At 43.7% G+C, this 22,898-nt stretch overlaps 1 protein-coding gene across 1 annotated transcript in view; it reads left to right on the forward strand.

The window, feature by feature from the left end:
* Positions 1-3,408: 3,408 nt before the first annotated feature.
* SLC30A9 (solute carrier family 30 member 9) overlaps positions 3,409-22,898 on the forward strand; it is a 39,611-nt gene continuing 20,121 nt past the window's right edge. Inside the window, exons 1-10 of the mRNA XM_063136421.1 lie at positions 3,409-3,547; positions 7,413-7,586; positions 11,588-11,644; positions 12,416-12,515; positions 14,066-14,158; positions 14,593-14,675; positions 15,090-15,148; positions 16,536-16,603; positions 18,294-18,396; positions 21,000-21,055. Coding sequence (XP_062992491.1) covers positions 3,430-3,547; positions 7,413-7,586; positions 11,588-11,644; positions 12,416-12,515; positions 14,066-14,158; positions 14,593-14,675; positions 15,090-15,148; positions 16,536-16,603; positions 18,294-18,396; positions 21,000-21,055 — 911 coding nt within the window. The 5' untranslated portion in view covers positions 3,409-3,429. The remainder of the gene's footprint in view (positions 3,548-7,412; positions 7,587-11,587; positions 11,645-12,415; positions 12,516-14,065; positions 14,159-14,592; positions 14,676-15,089; positions 15,149-16,535; positions 16,604-18,293; positions 18,397-20,999; positions 21,056-22,898) is intronic.

The following is a 22,898-nucleotide window of genomic DNA, read 5'->3' on the forward strand; positions in this document are numbered from 1 at the left end:
TCCATGCTTTGGAGGCATGTTTGGGACCAGAAGGGCTGGGGACCATCTGCAGCAGTGGTTCCCAAACTTTTTCAGGTAACCGCCCCCTTGATTCCACAAACTCATGCCCAGTGCCCCCTACCCTACATTATAAAAATCATTATTCAGAATAGCGGTTTTCGACGACTCACTAAGGAAGATAATAACAATAAAATTCAAAACAGTAACAATTAATTGAATATTTATTCGAAACCCAATTACATTTTTTTAGTTTATTCAATTAAACATAATTGATGAACTTGATTCAGTGATATCATCTTTTCAAAGTCTGATAGTCATTTAGCAAGAATATTAGATATCGCATTAACTAACTAGGGTAGAGTACCTCACTATTCTGTAAATTCTTAATGTGATGGATGGACTTGATGAAGTGATACCAGTTTCCCAAAGTCTGGTTTAAAGTCACTTAACTTGAGTCTTAAATCACCACATTTTGTAATCTGGAATCGATTTCTTTGCTTGGAGAGAAGTAGGCAGACCACACTAAAACCACATTCCACCAAACATGATGTTGGGATATGTAACCAGAAGCTTCTGAACCACTCTCCATAGTGCAGGATAGCGATCAGAAATTTCCTTCTGTATACAAAACTCCTGGTACGGAAAAGACCACCTCGAGTGCCCCCCTGCCGCCCCTTTGCCTCTTAGCGCCCCCCTGCCTGCCCTTCTTAATGCCCCCTTATGCAATCCCACCGCCCCCACTTTGGGAACCACTAATCTACAGGCATGCCTCCCTTTCACCCTCTCTGATGTTGGAGAAGAACTGGCTGCAGAAGAGGCTGGGAGGGGGATTCTGAGGTCGGAACTCTCCCCCCACTAAAATGGCGGAAACTCTGCCCTCAAAGGGGAAGATCAAACATATTCTGTGGCCACTGGGGTGCCCTCCCAAGGACCACAGGATTGCAGCTTCAGTGTACTGAAGAGTCTGTCCTCCGTAGCTCTTGCTAAATGTGCCTCCATCACACTTAAATGGATCTCTCGAGTGTATTCACTTAGAAAGAAATCTCACTGATCATGGAATTAACTTTCAAGTAGATAAACTTTGGACTGAAGCTTTTGGGGAACTCCAAAATTAGCAATAATATAGTCAGTTACCAGTGAAGGAAGTTAGCAAAACACTTCATGAGTAAGTGCTGAGCTGGGAGAGGTGTAAAGTGATTCTGAGTAGCACCAGTGCTGTACTGCACTGAAGACATATGACCCACACCATCTACACTGGTATATGAGCACCATCCTGAAAACAGGTTGAATTTATTTCCACATGCCGAATTCCAGCCAGCCAGCTAGCTATGCCCTCTTCCTGGATACTCCATCCGAGTTCTTGTTGGGCTATTAGTTTTCCTCCTAAAGATTTATTAGGTTTCTGCAAATCGTGTTCCTTCAAGCCTACTGATATGTCTCATAGGTACATGTAGATGGTGCTGGTTTTGCTACATTTGGATTGGAACTCGGACAAGAAGTTCACTATCACTGGGGAACATCAGACCCAGGGGCCAAATCCAGCCCTCCTGATGCAGATCTGGCCCTCTGCAATTACCCAGAAGCCCTTCCCCACCCCCAAGAACTGATCATTTGGAAGTTTGACAGCTTTTGTGCAGATTCCGCCGCTTCCATAAGGTTGAAATGCCTCTCCTAAGGCTTAGGTATGGGCAGTAAGAGCTTTAAACTAAAAAAAATCTGGTCCCTCCCACTACTGGAATGCAGTCCCTGAGAGCTTTTTTGAAATTCAATTTAGCCCACATGCTGAAATAGATTCCCTAACTCTAGTATATAGGATGATGCCAGGCTGAAGAGAAGCCATTTGTCCTGCTGTTGAATTTAGCCAGGTCCATGGCGATTTGGCTGGGCCTTGGATGGTTGGCAACTGTGGCACAGACAACTGCATTCTGAAAGGGCAAGTTGTCTCAGAGGGCCAGGAACAAGAAAGCAGGTAGAAAGGCAAGGTCAGTAGTAAGATCCTCAGGACCACAGACAGCTTCTGGCTAGCAGACAATTTGTTCTGCTGAAGGCCAGTCAACTGAGCTTACATATTCTGGGTGAGCTTGATGACTCCTATTGATTGGCCTCCAGTCACTGTTACCCTCTCCAATGGGGATCTCGAGAGGAGTGATTAGCCTCACATGTTTGGTGGCTGGATCCAAGATTTCACCAAAAAGTTTGGTATGTCAAATCTGCACTCAGGGCAGCTTTCCCCAATGTGATTCCCTCTACATGTTTCAACTCCCATCAGCCCTAGTTGCTAGCATGGCCAATGATCTGGAATGCTGGGACCTGTAGCCCAAAACTTCTGGAGGCCACCAAGTTGGGGAAGGCTGGCTTAGTGCCTGGCGATGTGTCCGAATTGTCTTCAGGATGTTCCCTTCATTCTGTCTGCCCAGCAGTATCAGGAATTTATCCAACTACAACGGACGCTGTGGCAGCTCTACGCACACCTCTCTAATGGGGTTAAACTTACATCTCTGATCTAGCAGGCATTGATGAGAATGGTTAACCACAGCAAGCAACTTAATGCATTCCACATCTACCAGTAAGGAAGACCTACTCATATTTACAGTGAAAGGTATTACTAGAATATAATTAAAACGAACAACAAACCCCATAAAATGTGCATGCTTCAAAGTGTAGAAGCAAACTCCTCGCAACAGCCAGACGGGTTTTTGCTGAAGTAGGTCCCAGTGGGATTTATTCCAAAATTGTGCCATTAGCCTAAGAATGTGTATTCAATAATCCCACTGGGTTCAATAGGACTTACTCCTGAGTAATTGCTCATAGGACCTCAGACTAAAAGACCAATCCTATGCATGGGTGTACTCTGAGGGGCACACTACTGAGTTCAGTAGGGCTTAATGTACAGAGAATTGCAGCTCGGAAATCCATACACGCCGGCACACTTTTCGGGCATCCCCTTGGCTTTAACGGAGGCCCTGTCTACACGTGCCACAAATCGAGGAGGTAGAAGGGGCCGCACCGTTACAGACTGCAGGTGGGGCAAAACCATTCCCGAGCAGTCCCCCTGCGTTAAACGCTCCCGCACCGCAAGGCGGGGGGAGAGGAGAAGGCTGCGTGCAGCCTGTCACGCGCTCCCTCCTCCCTAGAGAGGGATCTTATTAACGCCACCGCCTCCCTTGCCCGGGTGCGCATGCGTACTGGTGCCTGCAGGCGTCCCCAAGGAGGGCGGTTCATAGATGCGATGGGGACAGAGCGGCCGGGGTTCCGCTTTACATCCGGATCCTGCGACTCCGCCTTCGGCTGATGGAGTCCGCTCCGAAGCCGGGTGCCGGCCGCGGCCGGCCGCGTGAATGAGAAGCGGGTCCTGCCCGTCCCTTCTTCTCGTGCCTCTGCCCCAGCTGCGGCCCGCGGAAGCGGCGCTCGTCGTCCGAGAGCAGGAGGATGCTGCCGGCTCTGGCCGCCCAGCGCAGGGGATGGGGCTGCTTTTATCAACTCCATCTGCTGCGGCGGAGGGGCCAGGGCCAGGCGGGGGTCCCGTTCGTCCGGGCAGGCTGCCACGGTGAGTGGGGCAGAAGCCATTTGCCGCGCTAGCCGCGCCCGGGTCATGTCTCCACCACGCTCCAAGTCTGGCGGACCCCCTTCTCCCCATATTTGTCTGTAGTGATGAGGACTAGAAACTTAACGCTTCTTAATAGGGCGACATGTATTGTTCTTCCAGCAGAAGTGTAGACGACAAGAGCATGAGTCTTGAGGTTGGTTGGCCTTAGCAAGTCACTATTGATATTAACTTGTTGGGGATGGTACAGGCTATAAATCTTTTGCTTTTAATCCCAAATCTGTAATATAAAGTATAATCGTGGTTTACCTTAGAGGGTTGTTTTAAGGATTATTGAGATAAAGTATCTGAAGCACTTTGAACTCTTGTGGGGGAAATGTTGTGTTCTTTACTAACGAAGTGCCCATTGCCATGACAGGTGGTGGTGTGGGTCAGGAAGCCGCCCAGTGTTTGGGGGTGGAGGCAGAGAGGGCTGCAAGGATTTCCCCATGTGCAGTGTTTTCCTTCCTCCTGGAAAGGTGTGAATGGCAACCTTTCACTTCTGGGGGAGTGATGGACTGTGAGGCCATACCTGCTCCATCTGCCCGGTGACCTCAGCCACCTGGAGCCAAACCTGCTCCTCTTCATCTGCAGAGCAGCATCCTGAATCCACATTCTTGATCCCGCTACAGAGTAGGGGTGGGCAGATGTCAAACTTCTGAGATGCATGCTGTTTTTTCCTCACAGGCTACCAATGGGAGTCAGGGTCAAGATAGTGGCAGACATGCATTTAGTACACATATGGGCAAGCTGGGGGCCTTGGTTACACTGTGTGGCCCATAGGGAAACAGGGATCTGGCTCTGGTGTGTGTGTGAGGGGGGGGAAGCTTTAACTTTGCTCCCCTCCCAGCAATCCTGATGTAGATATTGCTGTTTCCTTGTTGCTAATAGCTTGAACTTTGCTCTCTCCTCAGTGATCTGGATCAGGATTGTTGGGTTGGGGGTGGCTTTAAACTCCCTCGCCTCAGTGATCCCATCATCTGATCTCAGCAGGCAGGGAGGGGAAGTATAAAGCTCCCCATCTCTGCATACTGAGATGCAGGTGAAGGGAAGGGTTTGTGGGAGTGAGTGAACCTGGGACCTTCTGTACACAAAGCATGGTTCTACCGCTGAACTATGGCCATTCTAGCTGTTAACTGTGCTACTCTACATAACTAATACCTTCTACATCAGGGGTGGGAAGAAAGTAGAACTACATGCTGTCAGGGAGTTGAAGTCCAAAACTTCTGGAGATCTACCTTCTGCCCATCCCTGCTTTACATAATACCCACTTTATTCTAAACACAATGCGCAAGACGCTTGCCTGTGCAGATGATGCACCTGTGCATGGAGGAATCTTATGAGAGTTAGCAGAGCTGTGTTCCCCCAACTCTACACCCTCTTGATTCTCTGAGCCAATGGAGGAAATGGGAGCCACATACTCATTCCCTATCCCCCTCTGCCCAGCCCTGTTCTAGATCAGCCATCCCCAACGTGGTGCTCGCCACATTTTGGTGTACAAACCCCATCATCCCTGGCCACTAGCCATGCAATTGGGAGCGATGGAGTTGTAGTCTAAAACATATTGAGGGTGCCAGGTTTGGGAAGGCTGTCCGAGATAGTCAGGTGATCCCCTTTCATGTCTCTAATCATATCTTTGCAAAACTCTGTGCCAATTTCACTGCATTTTTGCCACACCTCAGCTAGTTCATATGCCTATTACCTTGCACAGTTTAGTCCCCTCAAATGATTTTACCCCCTCCATTGTCATTGGGGATGGAGGGGTGCTTGATTAAAGCAGCGCCATTTAAAAGATATGATCCCAATCATAGCATATCACATTGCGCGCTAAGTCTTCATATGGGCCATATTTTTCACACGGGGATTGCTTTGAAGCTAGCAGCCACCTTGAGGTGGCTCTCATTTGCATGTATTTAGATCCATATATATGTAACATTAGCAATTATCCCTGTTGTTGAGTTCCGACAACAAATTATAAACCCAATTTAAAAGTCCAGCCAGGTTTATCCCATATTTGGGTAAACCCCGTGCTTTATGTCCAACACCCTCAGCCCCAGTGCCCTCATGTTGCCCTCTGCTCTACATTATTCCTGCTTCCAGGCCATGCTCCTATAACATGTATGAGCTGGTTCTCACGTCACAGCAGCAATTCCTGCAGGGAGAAGTGGAGTGCGAAAACTGAGCAGTTGTTGCTTCCACTTTTAACAATCCTGGGTTGTTTCATGATGTGAAAACCTAGAAACTTTGTGTTGTTTATGGGTTAAACAACACAGAATTAACCCAACAATTGCCCATGGTTTGTTCTTTCATTAACTCTGTGTTGTTTAATGCAAACATAACCCAGAGTTTCTGGGCGTGTGCATCATGAAACAACCCAGGGTTATTAATTAACAGCAGAAACAATCAGCATGCAACTCACATGCTTCGCTCATCCCCGCAATTCTTGGGTTAAACCACCCAGGAATTTCTGCTGTGATGTGCATTTCTTCATTTCTTTTTGATCTTTTATGAGCTTTCATGTTTCCACTGTTTGCTGGTGCTTGTGTGCCAAGGTACTGACCTTCCCTTTATTTCATGTTCTAATTTTCTGCCAGGAAAGATATATAGAATGACAACTTGAAAGCGCCTTTGTGCCATGAATGTTTGAAATAATGTGATGGCAGTTCTTAAAAGCTAACTGTTTTTAGTCAAATTCAATATCCCCATTCACCTCCTCTTGCTCTGTTCCCCTTAATCCATAATAATACCCCTGCCTTGCAAAACAGTTATTAGCCCACACAGATTTATAGTGGCCTGCCTGTGCAACACAAGCCAGTGCTAATCATTTGGACACATCAACCGCCTATAAGGAGAAGAGCCAACTCTCTTTGAGCCTGTTAAAAGCATCTGTGCCTGAATGCCTAAAGGTACACATTACTTATCAAAGGCGACTGGCAAGTGGCTATTTACAAACCTATAATGCCTTCTATCTTTGCCAGTAGGGCTTATTGTGGCAGCAGCTAATCTTAAAGTAGCTTGTTAGTGAGCACAATAAGATTTTTGTGTGTGGAATTTTGGGAGCTCTGTGTGCATAAAAACAGTTGAATATTTGAAGTGTGAATAGTTGAGAGAAATAAGAATAGCCTTGGAACCTGTTGCAGAAATATATTAGTTTTTCCACAGATTGCTTAATGCAATGGTAACATTTATTATTTTGTTATTTGAGAGATCCATAAATGTGCAAACACAGATTTTTCCATAAATATGCAAAGCACTTACTTAGGTTCTCTTTTCTTTCACTTTGCTGCCTGCTTTTTCTGTAACTTTTTATTATCTAGATACTATACACATTATTTATGGACAGTCCTGATTTTTGATCCTTTATAGCAGCCTCCTCCAAATGGGCACCTTCAGATGTATTTGACTACAATGCCAATCATCCCCGGCCAGCATGGGGATTTAGCAATCCAACTCATCTGGAGGACACCAAGATGGGGGAGGCTGCTAGATATAAATAAATAAAACTACCCCATACTCAAAATGTCCAGTGCTGCTAGTTCATCTGGTCTGTGTTTATTCCAGTAGATGTCCAATTCGAGGGGCTGGATAATCTCTTCCCATGACAGTTTATAGTTGGCCATTTAATCATAATATTCCAGATCTTCCTCTTCCATTGATCAGCTGTCAGAGTTTTAGCTGATGTCCAAACTTTTGCCAATTGTCTCTGTGTAGCTGTTAACATATGTGCAACCATGACAGTATAATCTCTTCCCACCAAGTTTCTAAATGTTCTCCAAGAGACTTTGCTGCCTTAAAAAAGTATCAAAAATTGCTTTTCTGTTTCGTTCAGGTTGGCAGATGCCCATTAAATTTGGAAGTCTTTCGCCCATGCTGCCACGTTGGCGTCTGCCTGTTTATTCAAGTCAAGTAAGAGTTTATACTTCTGATGGTAAAAAAAATAGCACAGGAACTGAAGATGCAAGTTCCTCAACCCATGAAGGCAATGCACCAAAAACAGCAACAGGTATGCCTACTTTAGTTTCACCTTTCCTTTCAAGCCTTAGTGATATTGTATTGCAGTGATTTAGTGGAGTTGCCAGCTTGAGACCCAGAGATTTCTTTGGTTGTAATCTTTAATCCTCTGGACCAGGTTCTTGCTTGGACTATCTTCATGTTTTGTGAAGATTAATTTGCAAATGCAATCGATACATTTCTGGTTCTGCATATCAGGGGTCTTATCAAGTGGAGATCAAAATATTCTTGAGACATTTTGGAGAAACTTGCACATTTGCTATATGTGTGGAATTGATTGAAATGGTTTCATATGATGCAGTTAAGTAACTAGCTGCTGTTGAATCTCAGTTTGTTTTCAAGATGACTGTCAAGGGGAAACAAAAGCTTCTAAAACTATCGTTTTAAGTATTCTTATGTTGCATGTTGACTGAAAATAGGAGTTCTGGAATCCCTAGCTATTCTGATGCTGAGATTCTAAAAGTACAATCCTATGCATGTTTAGGCAGAAAAAGTCCTATAACTCCCAGCATTCCTCAGCCAGCCTTTTCTGTATAAACATGCATTAGGATTGTGCCCTAAAAGTGTTTATTTGGAATTAAAGCCTGTCGATTTCCGTTATTGTGTTCCTGGCCTAGCTTAACTATTGTAAGGCAGTTTTTATTAAAGATGAAATGGTAGTGAAAGGCCATGGTTTTCAAGTTGTACTTATTTGTTTATTCATTTATGAAATTGATAAACTTCTCTTTATCTAAAAAAAAAATCCCTAAGAGGTGAACAGTAAAGAAAACAAATTGACAATTCAAGAGAATAAAAATATTTAAAATAATGTTATACCAATAAAACCATGGAAATCAGAAAAAGTTTATTTAAATAAAAATGTTTTTATCAAAAGCCAGAAACAAAGCAGCATTGGCATTTGCCTGAAATCATCTGGCAGGGAATTCTACAGAGAGGAAGCCAGCACCCTAAAATCTCTACTCCAAGTGGACTCTTCACAGGCCTCAGGTCCCCGTGCAGAACCACCAGGAGCACCTCATCTGATGATCTCAGTGGCTGAGAAGGGAGAAAGCACTCTCTCACAGGTCCCAAGTTGTTTAGAGCTTTATACATCAATAACAAAACCTTAAATCTGGCCTGGTAATAGGGAGTTAGTGCAGTTCCCTCAACAAAAGCATTACATGCCGAAAAGAGGCAGCTTCTGAGCAGCTGAGCTGCTGCATTCTGCACTGGTCATAGCTTCCGGACCAATCTTAAGGGCAGCCCCACAATTAGTACATTGCGGTAATCTAGTCTTGCGGCTACCAGCACCTGTACTACACTGGCCAAACTGTTCAGGGTAAAAGGTTGTAGAAAGCATCGCTTTCTTCTTTGAATGGACAACGCACAAAGCAATTCATAATAGGTAACATAGCAAGCCAGCCTTATACCTGAGCCTGTTCAGACAACATGCTAAGCCATGGTTAGGCTGCTAACCTTTTTTCTGCAGTTGTTTAGTAAGCATGTTTAAACCATGGTTATGTAGCCACCATGGTTAGGAATGGTTCACATGACATGCTAAGCCATAATATCCAGCTCAAAATGCTTAACCACCCTTGCTTAGCGTGTCGTCTGAATATGGTCAATGAGTCAGACCATTAGTCCATCTAGGTCAGTATTGTCTACACTGACTGGCAGCAGCAGTCCAGGGTTTCAGAAAGGGTTCTTTCCTAGCCATAACGGGATGCCAGGGATTGAATCTGGGACCTTCCTTTTGCAGTGGATGGGCTGTACCACTGCACTAAGATCTTTCCCACTAAGACCTGGGCTGTCCCCCCCCCCCCCCCGGTTACTGAATATTAATATTCCACAGAGTGGTTTCAGGCTTTAAACATTAACATCTTGAACCTTGCTTGACCAGCTGTTCTGTGTTTGAATAGGTCAGGTTTTCCTTCATTCTATCACCATGATTTTGTCAAGCCTCCAGGCCACTGTTGTATACTTTTTTTAAAGGGCACATGATCCTGCTTGAATCTTCAGTAGTAAATCTTGACATTTGGCAGATGATTATTTTCCCTGATCAAACTTTATGGCCTAACCTTTTCTTAAATAATGTCACTCAGTGTCCGTTTTACAAGTTCATCCCAATAATAAGTCACTTACTGCTGGCAAGCCTGGAAGAAACTATGACATCAGCATTCAGCCATGGTCTTATCTGTATAAAACCTGCCACTTTAGTATTATAAAGATAGAGAGAAAGGGGCAGAATGGCATAACTTTGAACCAGACTTTAATATTATTGCTCTTGACGAAGTGTCTGTTTTGAGTCTAAAATGCTGCTGTGTATTGGCATAAACAAAAACTTCCATATTCATTAGGTGTTCTCTGCATTCATTATAAAATGGAAAAACCATTATTCTGAGCTTCTGTTTCTCTCTCTCTCTCTCTCTCTCTCTCTCTCTCAAAAATAAAGTAAATTATGCCTACCCATTTTCTGTTAAGTTAAGGCAGGAACTAATTGCTTGACTTAAAAGTATGTTGTATAGAACATGAGTACTTTAATTATACTTAACTTTTGAATAATTCATACCACATGCCAACCCTTTTATTAATAAAAACACAGACCACCTTATAGTGCTGTTGAGTTCAGAGGGCCAATCAGTTTCAGTAAAATTAGTTTCAATTTACTGGTAGCAGATATATGGCAAGCATCCAAATCTAGAGAATAAAGCAAAGCTATATTTGCCCTTGTTATTGAAGTCATATGAACTTAATTCTGTTGATGCATTTAATTAGGACAGAGATGTGCAAAGGAAATACATGGATTTGTGGTATATCTTCTCCCAGTGAAATCAATGGAGTTTAAAGGTGTTTGAGTTGGGGTGGGACATGCCTGCTTTGCAACAGTGTGTTTTAGGGCTGAGGAATAATAATTCTCTCTATTTCTAACATAAGAGACGTGTTGGATCAGACCAAGGGTCTATCTAGTCCAGCATTCTGTTCACACAGCGACCAACCAGCTGCTCACGGGAAACTCACAAGCAGGACATAAGTGCATCAGCACTGTCCCACCAATATCCCCCCCCCCCCCGGTAACTGGTGTACATAGCCATACTAAATCTGATTCTGGAGGTAGCATATATTTATCAGGACTAGTAGCTATTGATAGCCTTATCCTCCATGAATTTGTCCAGTCCCCTTTTAAAGCCTTCCAGATTGGTGGCCATTGCTCCATGTTGTGGCTATCATTACATCTTCTGATGTTAAAACTGTGACTGGGTTCACACAACATGACAACCATGGGTTGTCATTGAACTGTGGATTGTTGAGTTGTGTTAACCCAGCTGTGCTAACAAGCCATCTTTTGTCAACGAATAACCCACAAAGAGAATCCATAGTTTGTTGTTGGGTTGTGAAAGGTGGGTTTTTCATGGTTAACAAACCATGTTTTGCTAGCGCAGGGGAAGGCTGCATTAGGCCATGATCCAAAGGGCATGCAACAATGGGGCTTTTCCAATATCTGCCCCCTTCTCCCACTTGTCGGCCAGAAAGCTACTCCTGAAGGTCAGGTTAGGAAATCCCCCAGGGCCAGATTCAGCATGGTACACAAAGAGATACATCATTCTACTTGCATATTGCAGTGTGGTTGAATCCTGGGGTGAGGTTGAATCATAGCCTATATGACCTGCAATGTGGCAAATCATAAATGTTCAGTTACAGTTTGCATTTTGAAGTTTTGTTTGAAGTGTCCTTTGATTCATAGAACTCTTTGAAAAGCAGCTATCATGTGTCTTCTTTAAATTCTTTCAAATGTAGCAAAGTGCCAAATTTAAGTAGTGGACTAATGCGTAAATTATTATTTTGAACAATGATTGCCATTTCAAATATCTATAGTAGCAAGATACTTTTTTAAAAAAAGATATGTAATAAATATTCTCAAAACAGCTTTCTGTTTTACTCTTGGGAAAGAGTACATTTTTCTGGATGATGATGATGATGATGATGATGAAATTATTAATATTATTGTTTTTACAGCCCGGGATGCTAGCAGTCAAACATCAGTTTTCTCACAACAACCAATTCATGTAAAAGGTAATTTATATAGTGGTAACTTTGCATTGAGATATGTGTGTGTGAGTGAAGGCGTTTGTAAGTTCTCTTCAAATGCTATAAATAAAGTTGCAGCAGCTGCTGCATAAAATGTGAGGTTGCTGCTGAAAACAGAGTGGGATGTCACATCATACACTGAGTGAGTTTTCTCATTCCTTTCAGTCAAATGCAAAATCTCAAATAAACCTTTTAAAGATGATTGATTCCCAAAATGTTCATTCTTTGGTTGTGCGTGCCCAGGGGCAAGTCAGGATTCTGTGGTGTCCTGGCTTACCATGAGCAAGTTCTTATGCTGGTGCATGCAGCCTGTTTAGCCCTGCTTGGCTCCTACTGGTAGCACAAGTGGTTAAATAAACTAAGTTGCTCCTCACCGGGCCTTCCAGGGGCCGAGTGACATTAGAGGGGTGGCCATGGCCGTTGATATCATTGCCCCCCTCCCCCCCAATTTTGCTTTTCTCCATGTTGAGAGAGGCACAGAAATCCATGCTTCTGTCAGCAGGGAAAAAGGGACTCAGGTAGCCCTTGAAGGATCAACTCGTCTTAATTACTGGCAAGTTGGGCACTTCCTTGCACAGCTCTCACATTTTGTCGTCATGTGTAGTGTGTATCATTCCTGTGGCAAAATAGAATGTTACCAATTTCCATTGAATTCAGACAATGTGAATACCTGCCATTCATTGTACATTGGCACCTTAATTACAGAGAGATCATTCGGGGACTTCTGAGACTGAATGTTATACTTTTTCTTTAAAGTGAAGGCCGTGCTTAAAAAGAGAGAATATGGACCAAAATACATGAAGAATAATTTCATCACTGGTGTCAGAGCGATAAACGAGTTCTGTCTTAAGTCCAGGTATGATCATTTCTGAGTTTAAAAGTTAGAATGAAATTCTCTCCAATTTGCTAAAAAGTGTTAAATGTAGGAAACGGCAGTGATGCTATAGATCAGAGATATCCACCTTCCATCTCAGGGCTGTTTAGCAGACAGTAGTCCAGGGGCCTGTAGTGGTCATAAGGTTAGCACTGTGTAACAAAAAGGGCTTCACAGTTAACAGAGTACATGTTCACAGGCATAGCACTCTATATAACTGTGTATATTTATATATCTCTATATATAAAACGCTTAGGTATGTTTCCGTAAAGGCTTCAGCTGATACAGGTTGCTAAGCAACAGTAACAACATGTGACATCAGCTGATACAGCTTGCTAAGCCCCTCGCCCGACTCCTCCGGGCTTTCCAAGGTAATCCTACCCCCCTTTCTGCCTCTTCGCTCCCACCCCCCAAGGGGGCAGTGCCACGGTCCGAAGCATGAGTGAGGTACGGCTGGTGGCTGGGTGGGAGGCCGCTTGCCTGCTGCAAGCCAAGGCCCCGGCCTAATCTCATTTGAGCTGGGCGGGCGGCCCAAGGCTGACAGGAACCCCGGGGAAAGGGGGACACCTGCTCCCCCTCTCTCCGACCTCCCTGCCCACCAGGTCTGCCAGACGGTGCTGTATCAGCAGCCTTCAAGCAGCCCGCACCCCCTCCAGCCTTTCTGGCTCTGGGCTTTCCAAGGTAATCCTACCCCACTTTCTGCCTCTTCGCTCCCCCCCCCCAAAAGGTGCAGCGCCACGGTCCAGAGCATGAGCAAGACACAGCTGGGGGCCTTGGTGGCCGGGTGGGAGGCTACTTGCCTGCTGCTTGCCGAGGCCCCGGCCTAATTTCATGCAAGCTGGGCGGGTGGCCCAAGGCTTACAGGAACCCCAGGGAGAGGGTCCGGATCATGAGCGAGGCACGCCCGGGGTCCTTGGTGGCCGGGTGAGAGGCCGCTCACCTGCTGCGAGCCCAGGCCACGGCCTAATCTCATGCGAGCTGGGTGGGCAACCCAAGGCTGATATGCTACAACGGTGTATGTTACGCCGCGTACAGCTAGTTATGTAGAAAATTCAGAAGAGAGTTCAGATATCGTGCCAAAGCATGGATTCTACTAATTGTAATTAAGACCCCACTGCACAGTTTGAACTTCCAGACCTACGACAGGCTGTGAGAAGCTAATGTGGTCAGGCTGTTGTAGACCACAAAACTTACATTTGTAGCCCCATTTTGTCTCTCTTCTCTTTCCCTCCCTCCCCACTTCTTAAATACTCCTATAGTGTGTGGTTCGTGCTATTTGGTGATTTGGCCAGGATTGCATTTTTCATTGGTTAGCCTATTAATCTTTTCAAATGTTCTACTGAGATGCAAAGAACTTGATCAGTAACTATTTCTGGTTCTTAAGACAAGCGTGAACTGTATGTTGTAACTAAGGATGCTCTAAAATGGCTGTATGCTGGTAGCCAGTCAGGAACCAGTGGATAAACTGTGATTTAGTTTCAGTAAATATCTGCAGGTTTTCTTTTCAAGAAACCCTTTCTGTCGTTCAACAGTGACCTTGATCAGCTCAGGAAGATCAGACGGCGAAGCCCTCATGATGACACAGAAGCTTTTACTGTGTTTTTGAGAACAGATGTGGAGGCCAAGTAAGAGCATCTCTGAAAACATGATTTGCTTTTGGATATCCAAAATAATAGTTTTTAACTTCTAATGCCTTCCCATATAAAGTTTGCCTATCTTTTATAGTTGGTGGTAGGGTCTTTTTGACGTTGTCAGGAGTATCCAGGGATAGTGATGAAACCTCAGTCTTTATTTCAGTCTGAAAGAGAGCTTGATTCTAGAAGGTCTCCATTAACCCCTTGTTTGGGTTCACTTGCTAGGGTAAGGGCTGAGGCTGGCATCAGACTTCCACATCTGTCTCTAGTAAAAATCTCAAGAGGCAGAAAGTGAGAGTGCTCCAGCTACTCTCCCTTTTTGATCAAAAGCATTAGAAAATGGAAAGTGTATTATTTCCTAAAGGATCGGGCATAGGACTGGAAGGAAGCGTTTTCTCTCTTTGATTTTTCCTCCTTCGATACAGGTCTTTAGAAGTCTGGGGAAGTCCGGAGGCTCTCGCTCGGGAGAGAAAAAGGCGTAAAGAAGCAGAAATAGAATACAGAGAAAGTAAGTGTAGAATCCTACAAGAAGCCCTTCATAGCTCTAACAGCAAGAAACCTAGTATATTTAACCTGTACATGCTGTGTGATGCTGCTCTCGTGATTCACGCATTTACACATACATCAGTAGGAAAACGTGCATGTTTGTTGGAATGTGCATTTGTTGGAGATCAGCTCCCTGTGAAATATACCTGTAGTTCATATGTTGCATCTTTATGTGTGCCCATAAAACATTTTATAGGTATATATAAAAGAAACAATGTGTGAAGCAACTCCACAGCAGCAACCATATATGTGGCTTGCTCTGGCCTAGGAATCTTTAAATAAGATTCGTTCGCAACATAGTTTTGTGTTTCGTTAAGACAAGAGTTGCTGAAGTTCTGCTTTCTCCTCCTTTCATCTTACTAATGTATTTTTGCAGATCTGTTTAAAAATCAGAAGTTGTTGAAAGAATACAAAGACTTCTTAGGAGAAACTAAGGTAAGAGGATTATATTTTTATGCCTTCGCTGTGAGGTCCTATTCCTTCCAGCACATGTCTAGGTATATAGTGCTGTGTGCATGTAGGGATTCTGCAAGAGTACAGAAAAAGGCACTATGTGATGTTGGGTACAGAGAATTGAGCGTCCTGAGAACCTCTGTTTCCTATAAATGAAGAGCAACCATAGACCTTCTGGGTGCAGAGATGTACTTCGAAGTGTGCAGGCAATGGCTGTATGAATATGGTTACCCGAAGTGGAGGTTTCTGTACTTGCTGTGCCTCTTTTGCATTTGGTTTTGCATGGAATCCCAGATGTAGTGAGCTGCAGAAGAGTTGCTGCCATCAGGAAAGGAGACACAGGAAACGTGTAGCACAGTTTGAATGCTTCCAATGTGTAAATGGCTGGGACAATGTTATTATCAACTGTTACTTTGTTATTAAGCCTGCAGTGTTTAGCTGATCTATCTGCTACATTGCTTTAATTTGTTAAAAAACTTTTTTCGATAAAAGGTGCCCTCAGTTAATTGGGTAGCAGATTTTTTTAAAAAAAGTTTTTTTAAAACAAAAAAGAAAAGGAGAGGGAAACCTGTGGTCTTCCAGACATTGGATTCAAACTCCCATCAGCCTCCACCAAGAGGGTCAATAGTTAGGGGTGATGGGTGTTGTAGTCTGACAACATTTGGAGTTCCACAGTTTCCCACCTCTGTTTTAATATATGCAGTTATCAAAACCAGGGTGGCAGACCCTATCTTAGAAGAGGTATTCCCTCTTTCTCTGGCTGTGTTCATACAATATGATAAGCCAAAGTACGTGTTGACTGTGGGTTGCCTTGGAACCATGGTAGTCATTGAATTGTGGGTTGTTGTATTGTGTGAACCGAACTGCAGTAATAAACCATGGTTTTTTAACCACAAACAATCTATGAAGACAACCCATGGTTAGTTGTTCGATTGTGAACTGTGGGGTTGTTCTTGGTTAACAAACCATGGTTTACAAGCATGCCTGGTTCACACAACACAACTCACGGTTCAATGGCACACCTAACCCATACTCAACCTGTACTCTGGCTTATTGTGTTGTGTGAACCAGATCAATGACTCTTCCTTGCAGGAAGAAATTCCTTTTGTAAGATGTTGGCTGTGGCTGGCCTGAATCACCTAAAAGCAAAGTGTGCCTTTTCTTCAGTTCTGTTGTGTTCAGATGTAGATTTATTTAAATTTTATTGATAATCAGTTACAACTTAGTTTGCATATTTGCTTAATATTTCTTTAATATACTGTATAACTGTAGTACTTGAAATGATAATTATATCACATTGCATTTTAGAAGGCCGTGTATACATAACCATAGCAATGTATTTTAAACTGCTTGCTTGTTTTTAATTTAGCCGCGGTCCAGAACATCAGCTATATTTCTGAGTGGACCAGGAAAAGTGGTGATGGTTGCCATTTGTATGTAAGTTTGTTTGTTTCTAAAGCTGTACATGACTTGTTAAACCTAGAAATTGAAAGATTTATATATACACATGGGCTGCGTTCAGACGATAAGGAGGGCAAAAGTAGCCCCCATGGCTTCTTTTCTCGGCCTTGCACATACCATGTGCACAGCCACTATTTGCATAATTACCTGTGACTGACTTTGCGCAGGTTGCTGAGTTGTCCAGCGTGATGCACAGTGAGGGTGGCTTCTTAACCACCCCACAACCCCTACTACAAGCCATGGGTTGCGAGGTGAGTAAGAAGCCATCCCTGCCGTACACTGCGCCAGGTTCAAACAACACGGCAACCAGCCAGGCATCACGGGTATTACTGCAAATGGCAGTCCTGTGCATAGCATGCTGGGGGTGGGGGGGCGGAGGGAGAAGCTACGGTGGCTTCTCCCCCCACCCCAATGATCGTCTGAACCCGCTCAGTGTGTTTTGATTCCGTAGCAGTTGATAGAGCAATTATATCCCAGAAAATAGGATTTATAAGTTTTTGTATATCTAGAAAAGTGAAGCCACCATACAATGAGAACAAGACCCATTTATTACAGAATAAAGAAACATCAACATTTTGCACCATTTTCTGCAGACTACTAGATCACAGAGGACAACTATTTCTCATTGCTTTAATTTTACTAGCTTAGACAATACTTCTAATGTACTTGCTAGTTGCCTTCCCAGTGTATGTGGAAACATTTTATTTATGCCCCCCTCACTCAATTTCAGTTTTGTGATTGCACAGTTACTCAATGGTCTCGTGAGATATAGCTTTCCCAATCGTGGTTAGGAGACCAAGAGCGTGTTTATATGCTACAGATGCAGGACCTTAGGCCTGCGGGCCAAATGTGGCCCTCTGGGGTTTCCCAGAAGTCCACCCTTCTTCCCCTGGCCCCAATCCCTTTCCCCCAACAGCAGATCATTTACGGTTTCTTTGGATTTTGTTCATTTTCCCTGTATTCTGAAAGGTTGGAATGCCTTTCCTCAGGCTTAACTACGGCCAGTAAGAGCTTTAAGCTAAAATATGCTGGTAATGTTGGTATTTTGACCCTTTTTCCCTTTGGTCCTGCTCAGTTTTGCCTTTGGCCCCACCCACCAATGGAATGTGCCCCCCCCCCCCCCAGCTTTTTGAATTCCGCTCTTGGGCTGAAAGAGGTTCAGCATTCCTGTTGTAGGCTCATGGTTTTCTTCCTTCTTTTTTTGCTCCTTTTCTTTCATGGAGTAGCACTAATGTCTGTGTTGACAATAACCAGATTTCCCCTCTCTTAACCAGAGTTTGAACCCAGGCTTGCTCACCATGGTTAGTGCTGATTCAGATGTAATGGTGATGCACACATGGTGAAAGCAAATCCTGGAAGGGAGAGAAGAATTCACACAGGGTGGGGGTGGGGAGGTGGAGCCTGTAGCATACTCCCAATATCTGAACCATGGCTTGGAGATTGGCCCAGTGCAGATGCAACATTCCCAGTATCAGTACCGTACCCCCTGCCCCCCCCCCCAAATACTTGGATATCTGGGTATTTTGAGTTGCTCATTCAATCCCTTTTTCCTTTTCTAAGCCTATGGGCAGGGAATGCGCTGTATGTTCAGTCTTTGTACAGTACTTTGAAAGCGGTAGACGTTATGGATCATGATGCTATTGCTATTTTTTTTCTCCATCCCCAGAAATGGCTTGAATTTTTTTTTCAAGCTTCTTGCCTGGGTTTACACAGGTTCTGCAAGCATGTTCTCTGAAGCCATACATTCTTTAGCAGATACTTGCAATCAAGTGAGTATTCTCTTTAGTTGTGCATTTCAGTGTTGGGCAATCTAGTGCAATGGGTCATTAACTTTCAAGCATATTTATTTATTGATATTTATGAATTGCTTACATTAGTGGAAATCTCTAGGCAATGTATAAAACAATGTTGAAGATCATAGTTAAATATTGTATAATATTACTTATGAAGAAGACGAAGGGTTGAATCCAGGATCTACCATCTGCAAAAGGAGGGGCCTCTACCCAGTATTGGGGGAGCCTCTCTACCCTCACACATACGCACACCATATAGCATGGTCTCCTGACTATGTGTAATATTTTCAGTGGCTGCCGTGGAGAGGAGGGGGCGGGGAAGTCCATGTCCACCAGCACAATTGTTCCAGCATAAATCTGGATCCAACCCAAGATTACTTTCTTGGAAATCCTTGTTAGAAAAAGCATGTTTTCAGGAGGTGTCAAAAATCCAGAACGGTTAATGGTAGGGAGTTCATATATTTACCAGTACAGGTCTCAGTTTCATAGTATATTATTTCCTGCTGCAAACAGAGGTGTAGACAGCAAATATGCTTGTTTTTTAAAGTGTGGTTTGCCTCTTAGTTTCGTTGGTAGGCAAGAGCTGCTATTGATGTGCTGATGGTACAGAAAAAGACAATGAGAGAGTTAACGATGAGCTGTTGTGGGCAACCTTTATGATAGTAAAGCAAAGTAATGCATGGTTTTGTGTGGCCAGAGTTAGAAATGACAGAATATCCCAAAATGTTTTTCAAACAATACTTTCAAAATTGAGCCAAGGTGGAGGAGTTGGCTGCACTGTTTACTTCTACTGAGTCCAGTGATTTTCAAATGATGGACAGGGGACTTCTTTGGGGGTTTCTCAACCCGAAGACCAGTAATGGTGAACAAGATTTCCAGAAAGACAGCTTCCTCATCTTTGCCAGTCTTTCCCTGCCATTATGGCTTCAGGGAAGTGTTGGAAATAGCCTTGGAAAGTGTTGGAAAGAGCTCAAATATGATGTGTGTGTGAATAATATTAATAATAATAATTTATTTACCCACCTTTTCCTCTGGATCGAGGTGGGGAACAACATTAAATACAACAATACAAATCAAATACATAAAACTGATTAAAAGAGCATATAAAACCAAAACAATATTAAAATATAACCATCACGACATCTTAAAATTCTTAGATTTAGAATTCATCTGGCTAGGCCTGCCGGAAGAGATTAGTCTTTATGGCTGTCTTAAACTCGGAGAGAGTATTAGGTTGACGAATCTCCACTGGCAGGCCATTCCACAGTCTGGGGGCGGCAGAAGAAAAGGTCCTCTGGGTAACCTGAGGATGCAGGGCGGATTGTACGGGGGAAGGCGATCCCACAGGTAAACAGTTGGGCGGAGTCACAAGATGAAAAAAGTTGACAATTTTTTGTCGCATCTTACACATTCTTAGGCATGGAGGCAAATTCCAGGGGCAGGGGCAAACCCCACTGTTGCTCCGCTGGCTCCCTTGTGCTGCCACCTGCCATGTTTAAATCCCCATAAATTACCCTTTTTCATTGTCCTAAAGAATCATGGCAGACATGCAGGATTTCTCCGCAGAAAGAATTTCAGAAGATAGGAAGCTTGCAAACCATTTGCCTGGTCTTTTAACCACATTAGCCAAGGCAAGTCATCTTGCAAATCTAGAAATCAACACTATTACAGTTTTAAATTATGAAGAAAATTGATGCATAAAAATTGAAGGCTGTAACACCATTTTTGCAAACAATTAGGGAAGGATTATAATTCAACTAGCCCCTGCAATATTATGTCTTCATTTTGTACATGGTTTGGGATACAGAGGCGTGTTTGTGTGTTGACAGTAACCTGGTCTAATATAGAAGTCTTCCAGAATAATAGGTGTAGACTGGGTTCAAGCTACATATTAACCAATGGTCGTTTAAATAGTTGACAGTTGGTTATTTAACCCAATGGGTTATCGTATTATGTGGAGGGATTTTTTTAACCCATGGTTGGTTATTTGGCCAAAATAATCAACGCTGTGCCGAGTTGGCTGTTTGAACCACCATTGCTTATTGTGTTGTGCTGGAGGGTACCATTGGTTATTCATTCATTTATTGCATTTTTATACCGCCCAATAGCCAAAGCTCTCTGGGCGGTTTACAAAAATTAAAACTACAATATTTAACAATATACAATATTTAACAATATAAAACTACAACAATATCACAATAATATTCAAAAATATACTAAATACAAGTGTACAGCAAAACAAACCAGATAAGATTTTTTTTTAAAAAAAGAAGCTTCGTTAGAACAGCATTTCTCCCCCAGAAGCAGCACCTCCCAACCTTCAGCTCCAGCATTGCTTTTAAAATCTCCAGGTGGGGGGGGAGGGGAGCAGGTGGAATAGCTCACCCTTGATGGTCCAGCATTTCTCCCCCAGAAGCAGTTTCAGCTTAAATGTTCCAGTGTTCCCCCAAAACATTAAAACAGGGATATTGTTATGTGCAGTAAACCTGGATTACTAAAGTGGAATTAATCCATTTAAACTATTCTCTATGTATTAGACAATTTTGAAATTTCATGTCCCATTTTTTTTTCACATACAGGCTTTGCTAGCATTGGGGATCAGTCAATCTGTGAGGACGCCCGACCCAAGTCATCCGTAAGTATATTGCATGTGTTTTTAACACTAGCATCTGAAATAATTCTCTCTCCTCCCCCTCCCCCCAACTAAGGAAAGGAAAGGAACCTCTCGTGCAAAGCGCTTGAGTCATTGCTGACTCCTAGAGGGACGCCTGCTTTCACTGACATTTTCTTGGCAGACTTTGTAGCGGGGTGGTTTCCCCAGTCGCAGTTACCTTTCCCCCAGCTAGCTGGGTACTCATTTTACCGACCTCGGAAGGATGGAAGGCTGAGTCGACCGGAGCCGGCTGCCTGAGAACCAGCTTCCGCTGGGATCGGACTCAGGCCGTGGAGAGAGTTTCGGCTGCAGTAACTGCTGCTTACCACTCTGCGCCACATGAGACCCCCAACTAAACACAGGCTTAAAATGACTGTTAAAGCCCTGATTTGTATTTATCTTTTGAAAGATTCCAACTTGTGTCACAACATAATATTAGTGTTCATGCTCAGGTTGAAGCACTGAAAAAAATAGCTGGTCGTTGGGCCTTTTCATTAGACTTGAGAGGGTACATGTATCTTCTCCCTTTGGCACCTGAAGGTGAAATGTGGCAAATGGCAGGTTTGTGTTAAAACGGGGGTGCAGAACCTCTGGTCCACAAGTCATCTTCAGTTCTCTGGGGGTCCCAGTCCAACTCTCCAGGGTTCCCCAGATGATCCTGCTTCTTCCCTGGCCTCAATGCCCTTCTCCCTAACGTCTGATCATTTGGTGGTTTCCTAGTGTCAGGATTCCTTCCATGTCCTGGACCCCTTGAGCAACTCTTTAAGGATCTCTTTCCTCCTTAAGAGCCACACCTTCTTTTACCTTCCCCTTCCCAGTAACATGGGGTTTAGATTTTAGATGTGGGGCGATTGGCACCCCAGACACTTTAAGTTTAACACAACAGTTTAATACAACAGAGCTGGGTGATACAAAGTCATTAAAAGAAAATAAAAGCTGCAAAATGTAAGTTCTTTTACCCTAGCTGCATTAGGCTTTTCCTGCTCCTTCTTCCTCATGCTCCTGTCTTTTCCTGCTCTCTCTCTCTCTCACTGGCTTTCTCCTCTCTTTTATACCCTTTCCCCCAAAAAACTGAAAGTATTGTTTCAACCTTGAAGGAATGAAACTTAACTGGTGAAATGAAACTTAACCAGGGAAATGAATCTTAACCAGAGATATGAAACGATTCCTCTCAGGGATCCCTCCTCCCAACAGGAAAACCCCAGGCCTTTAAGCCTGACTTTATTACCTTGCCTCTGTAGGCCTCAAACCTTCATGCCTGGCTTGTGTGTATTTCCCTTTCTAAAAGGTTGAAATGCTTCTCCTAAAGCCTAGTTTACTTGCAGTAAGAGCTTTAAACTAAAATGTGCTGGTGTTTTGGGAATTTTGACCCCACCCCCATTGCCTTTCATCCTGTCCACCAGTGGAATGTGCCCCCCTTGAACTGAGAGAGGTTCATTGCTCCTGTGTTAAAAATGAGTGAGGAACCAGCGACCACTCCTTATCTTCCTCCCCCCTCCCCGTCCCACCTGCCACTCTGTGTATCAAAGGCTTTCATTGGTCCCAATGTTTTTAAAGCCTAATGTCCACCTGGTTGATTTTTGGGAGGATTGCAGCTGATGACGGAAAGGTTAACTGAAGCACTCAACATGCTGCAATCCCACTTGAAAATTGCCCTCTATGGCGATTAGTCTTAGGAAAAAACCCCAACAACTTTTGCCCAATGGAATGCAGCCTTCTAAGGGTGGGGGAGTTTTTTTACAAATGCATTGGGAAAATGGCATTTTTTGGATTCCCATTATCAGATGCTTTGAATTTAAGAGCAGTTTTGCTAATGAAAGTGGGT

This window comes from Elgaria multicarinata, chromosome 10, assembly GCF_023053635.1.
Source record: "Elgaria multicarinata webbii isolate HBS135686 ecotype San Diego chromosome 10, rElgMul1.1.pri, whole genome shotgun sequence".
Taxonomy (NCBI): Eukaryota; Metazoa; Chordata; class Lepidosauria; order Squamata; family Anguidae; genus Elgaria; species Elgaria multicarinata.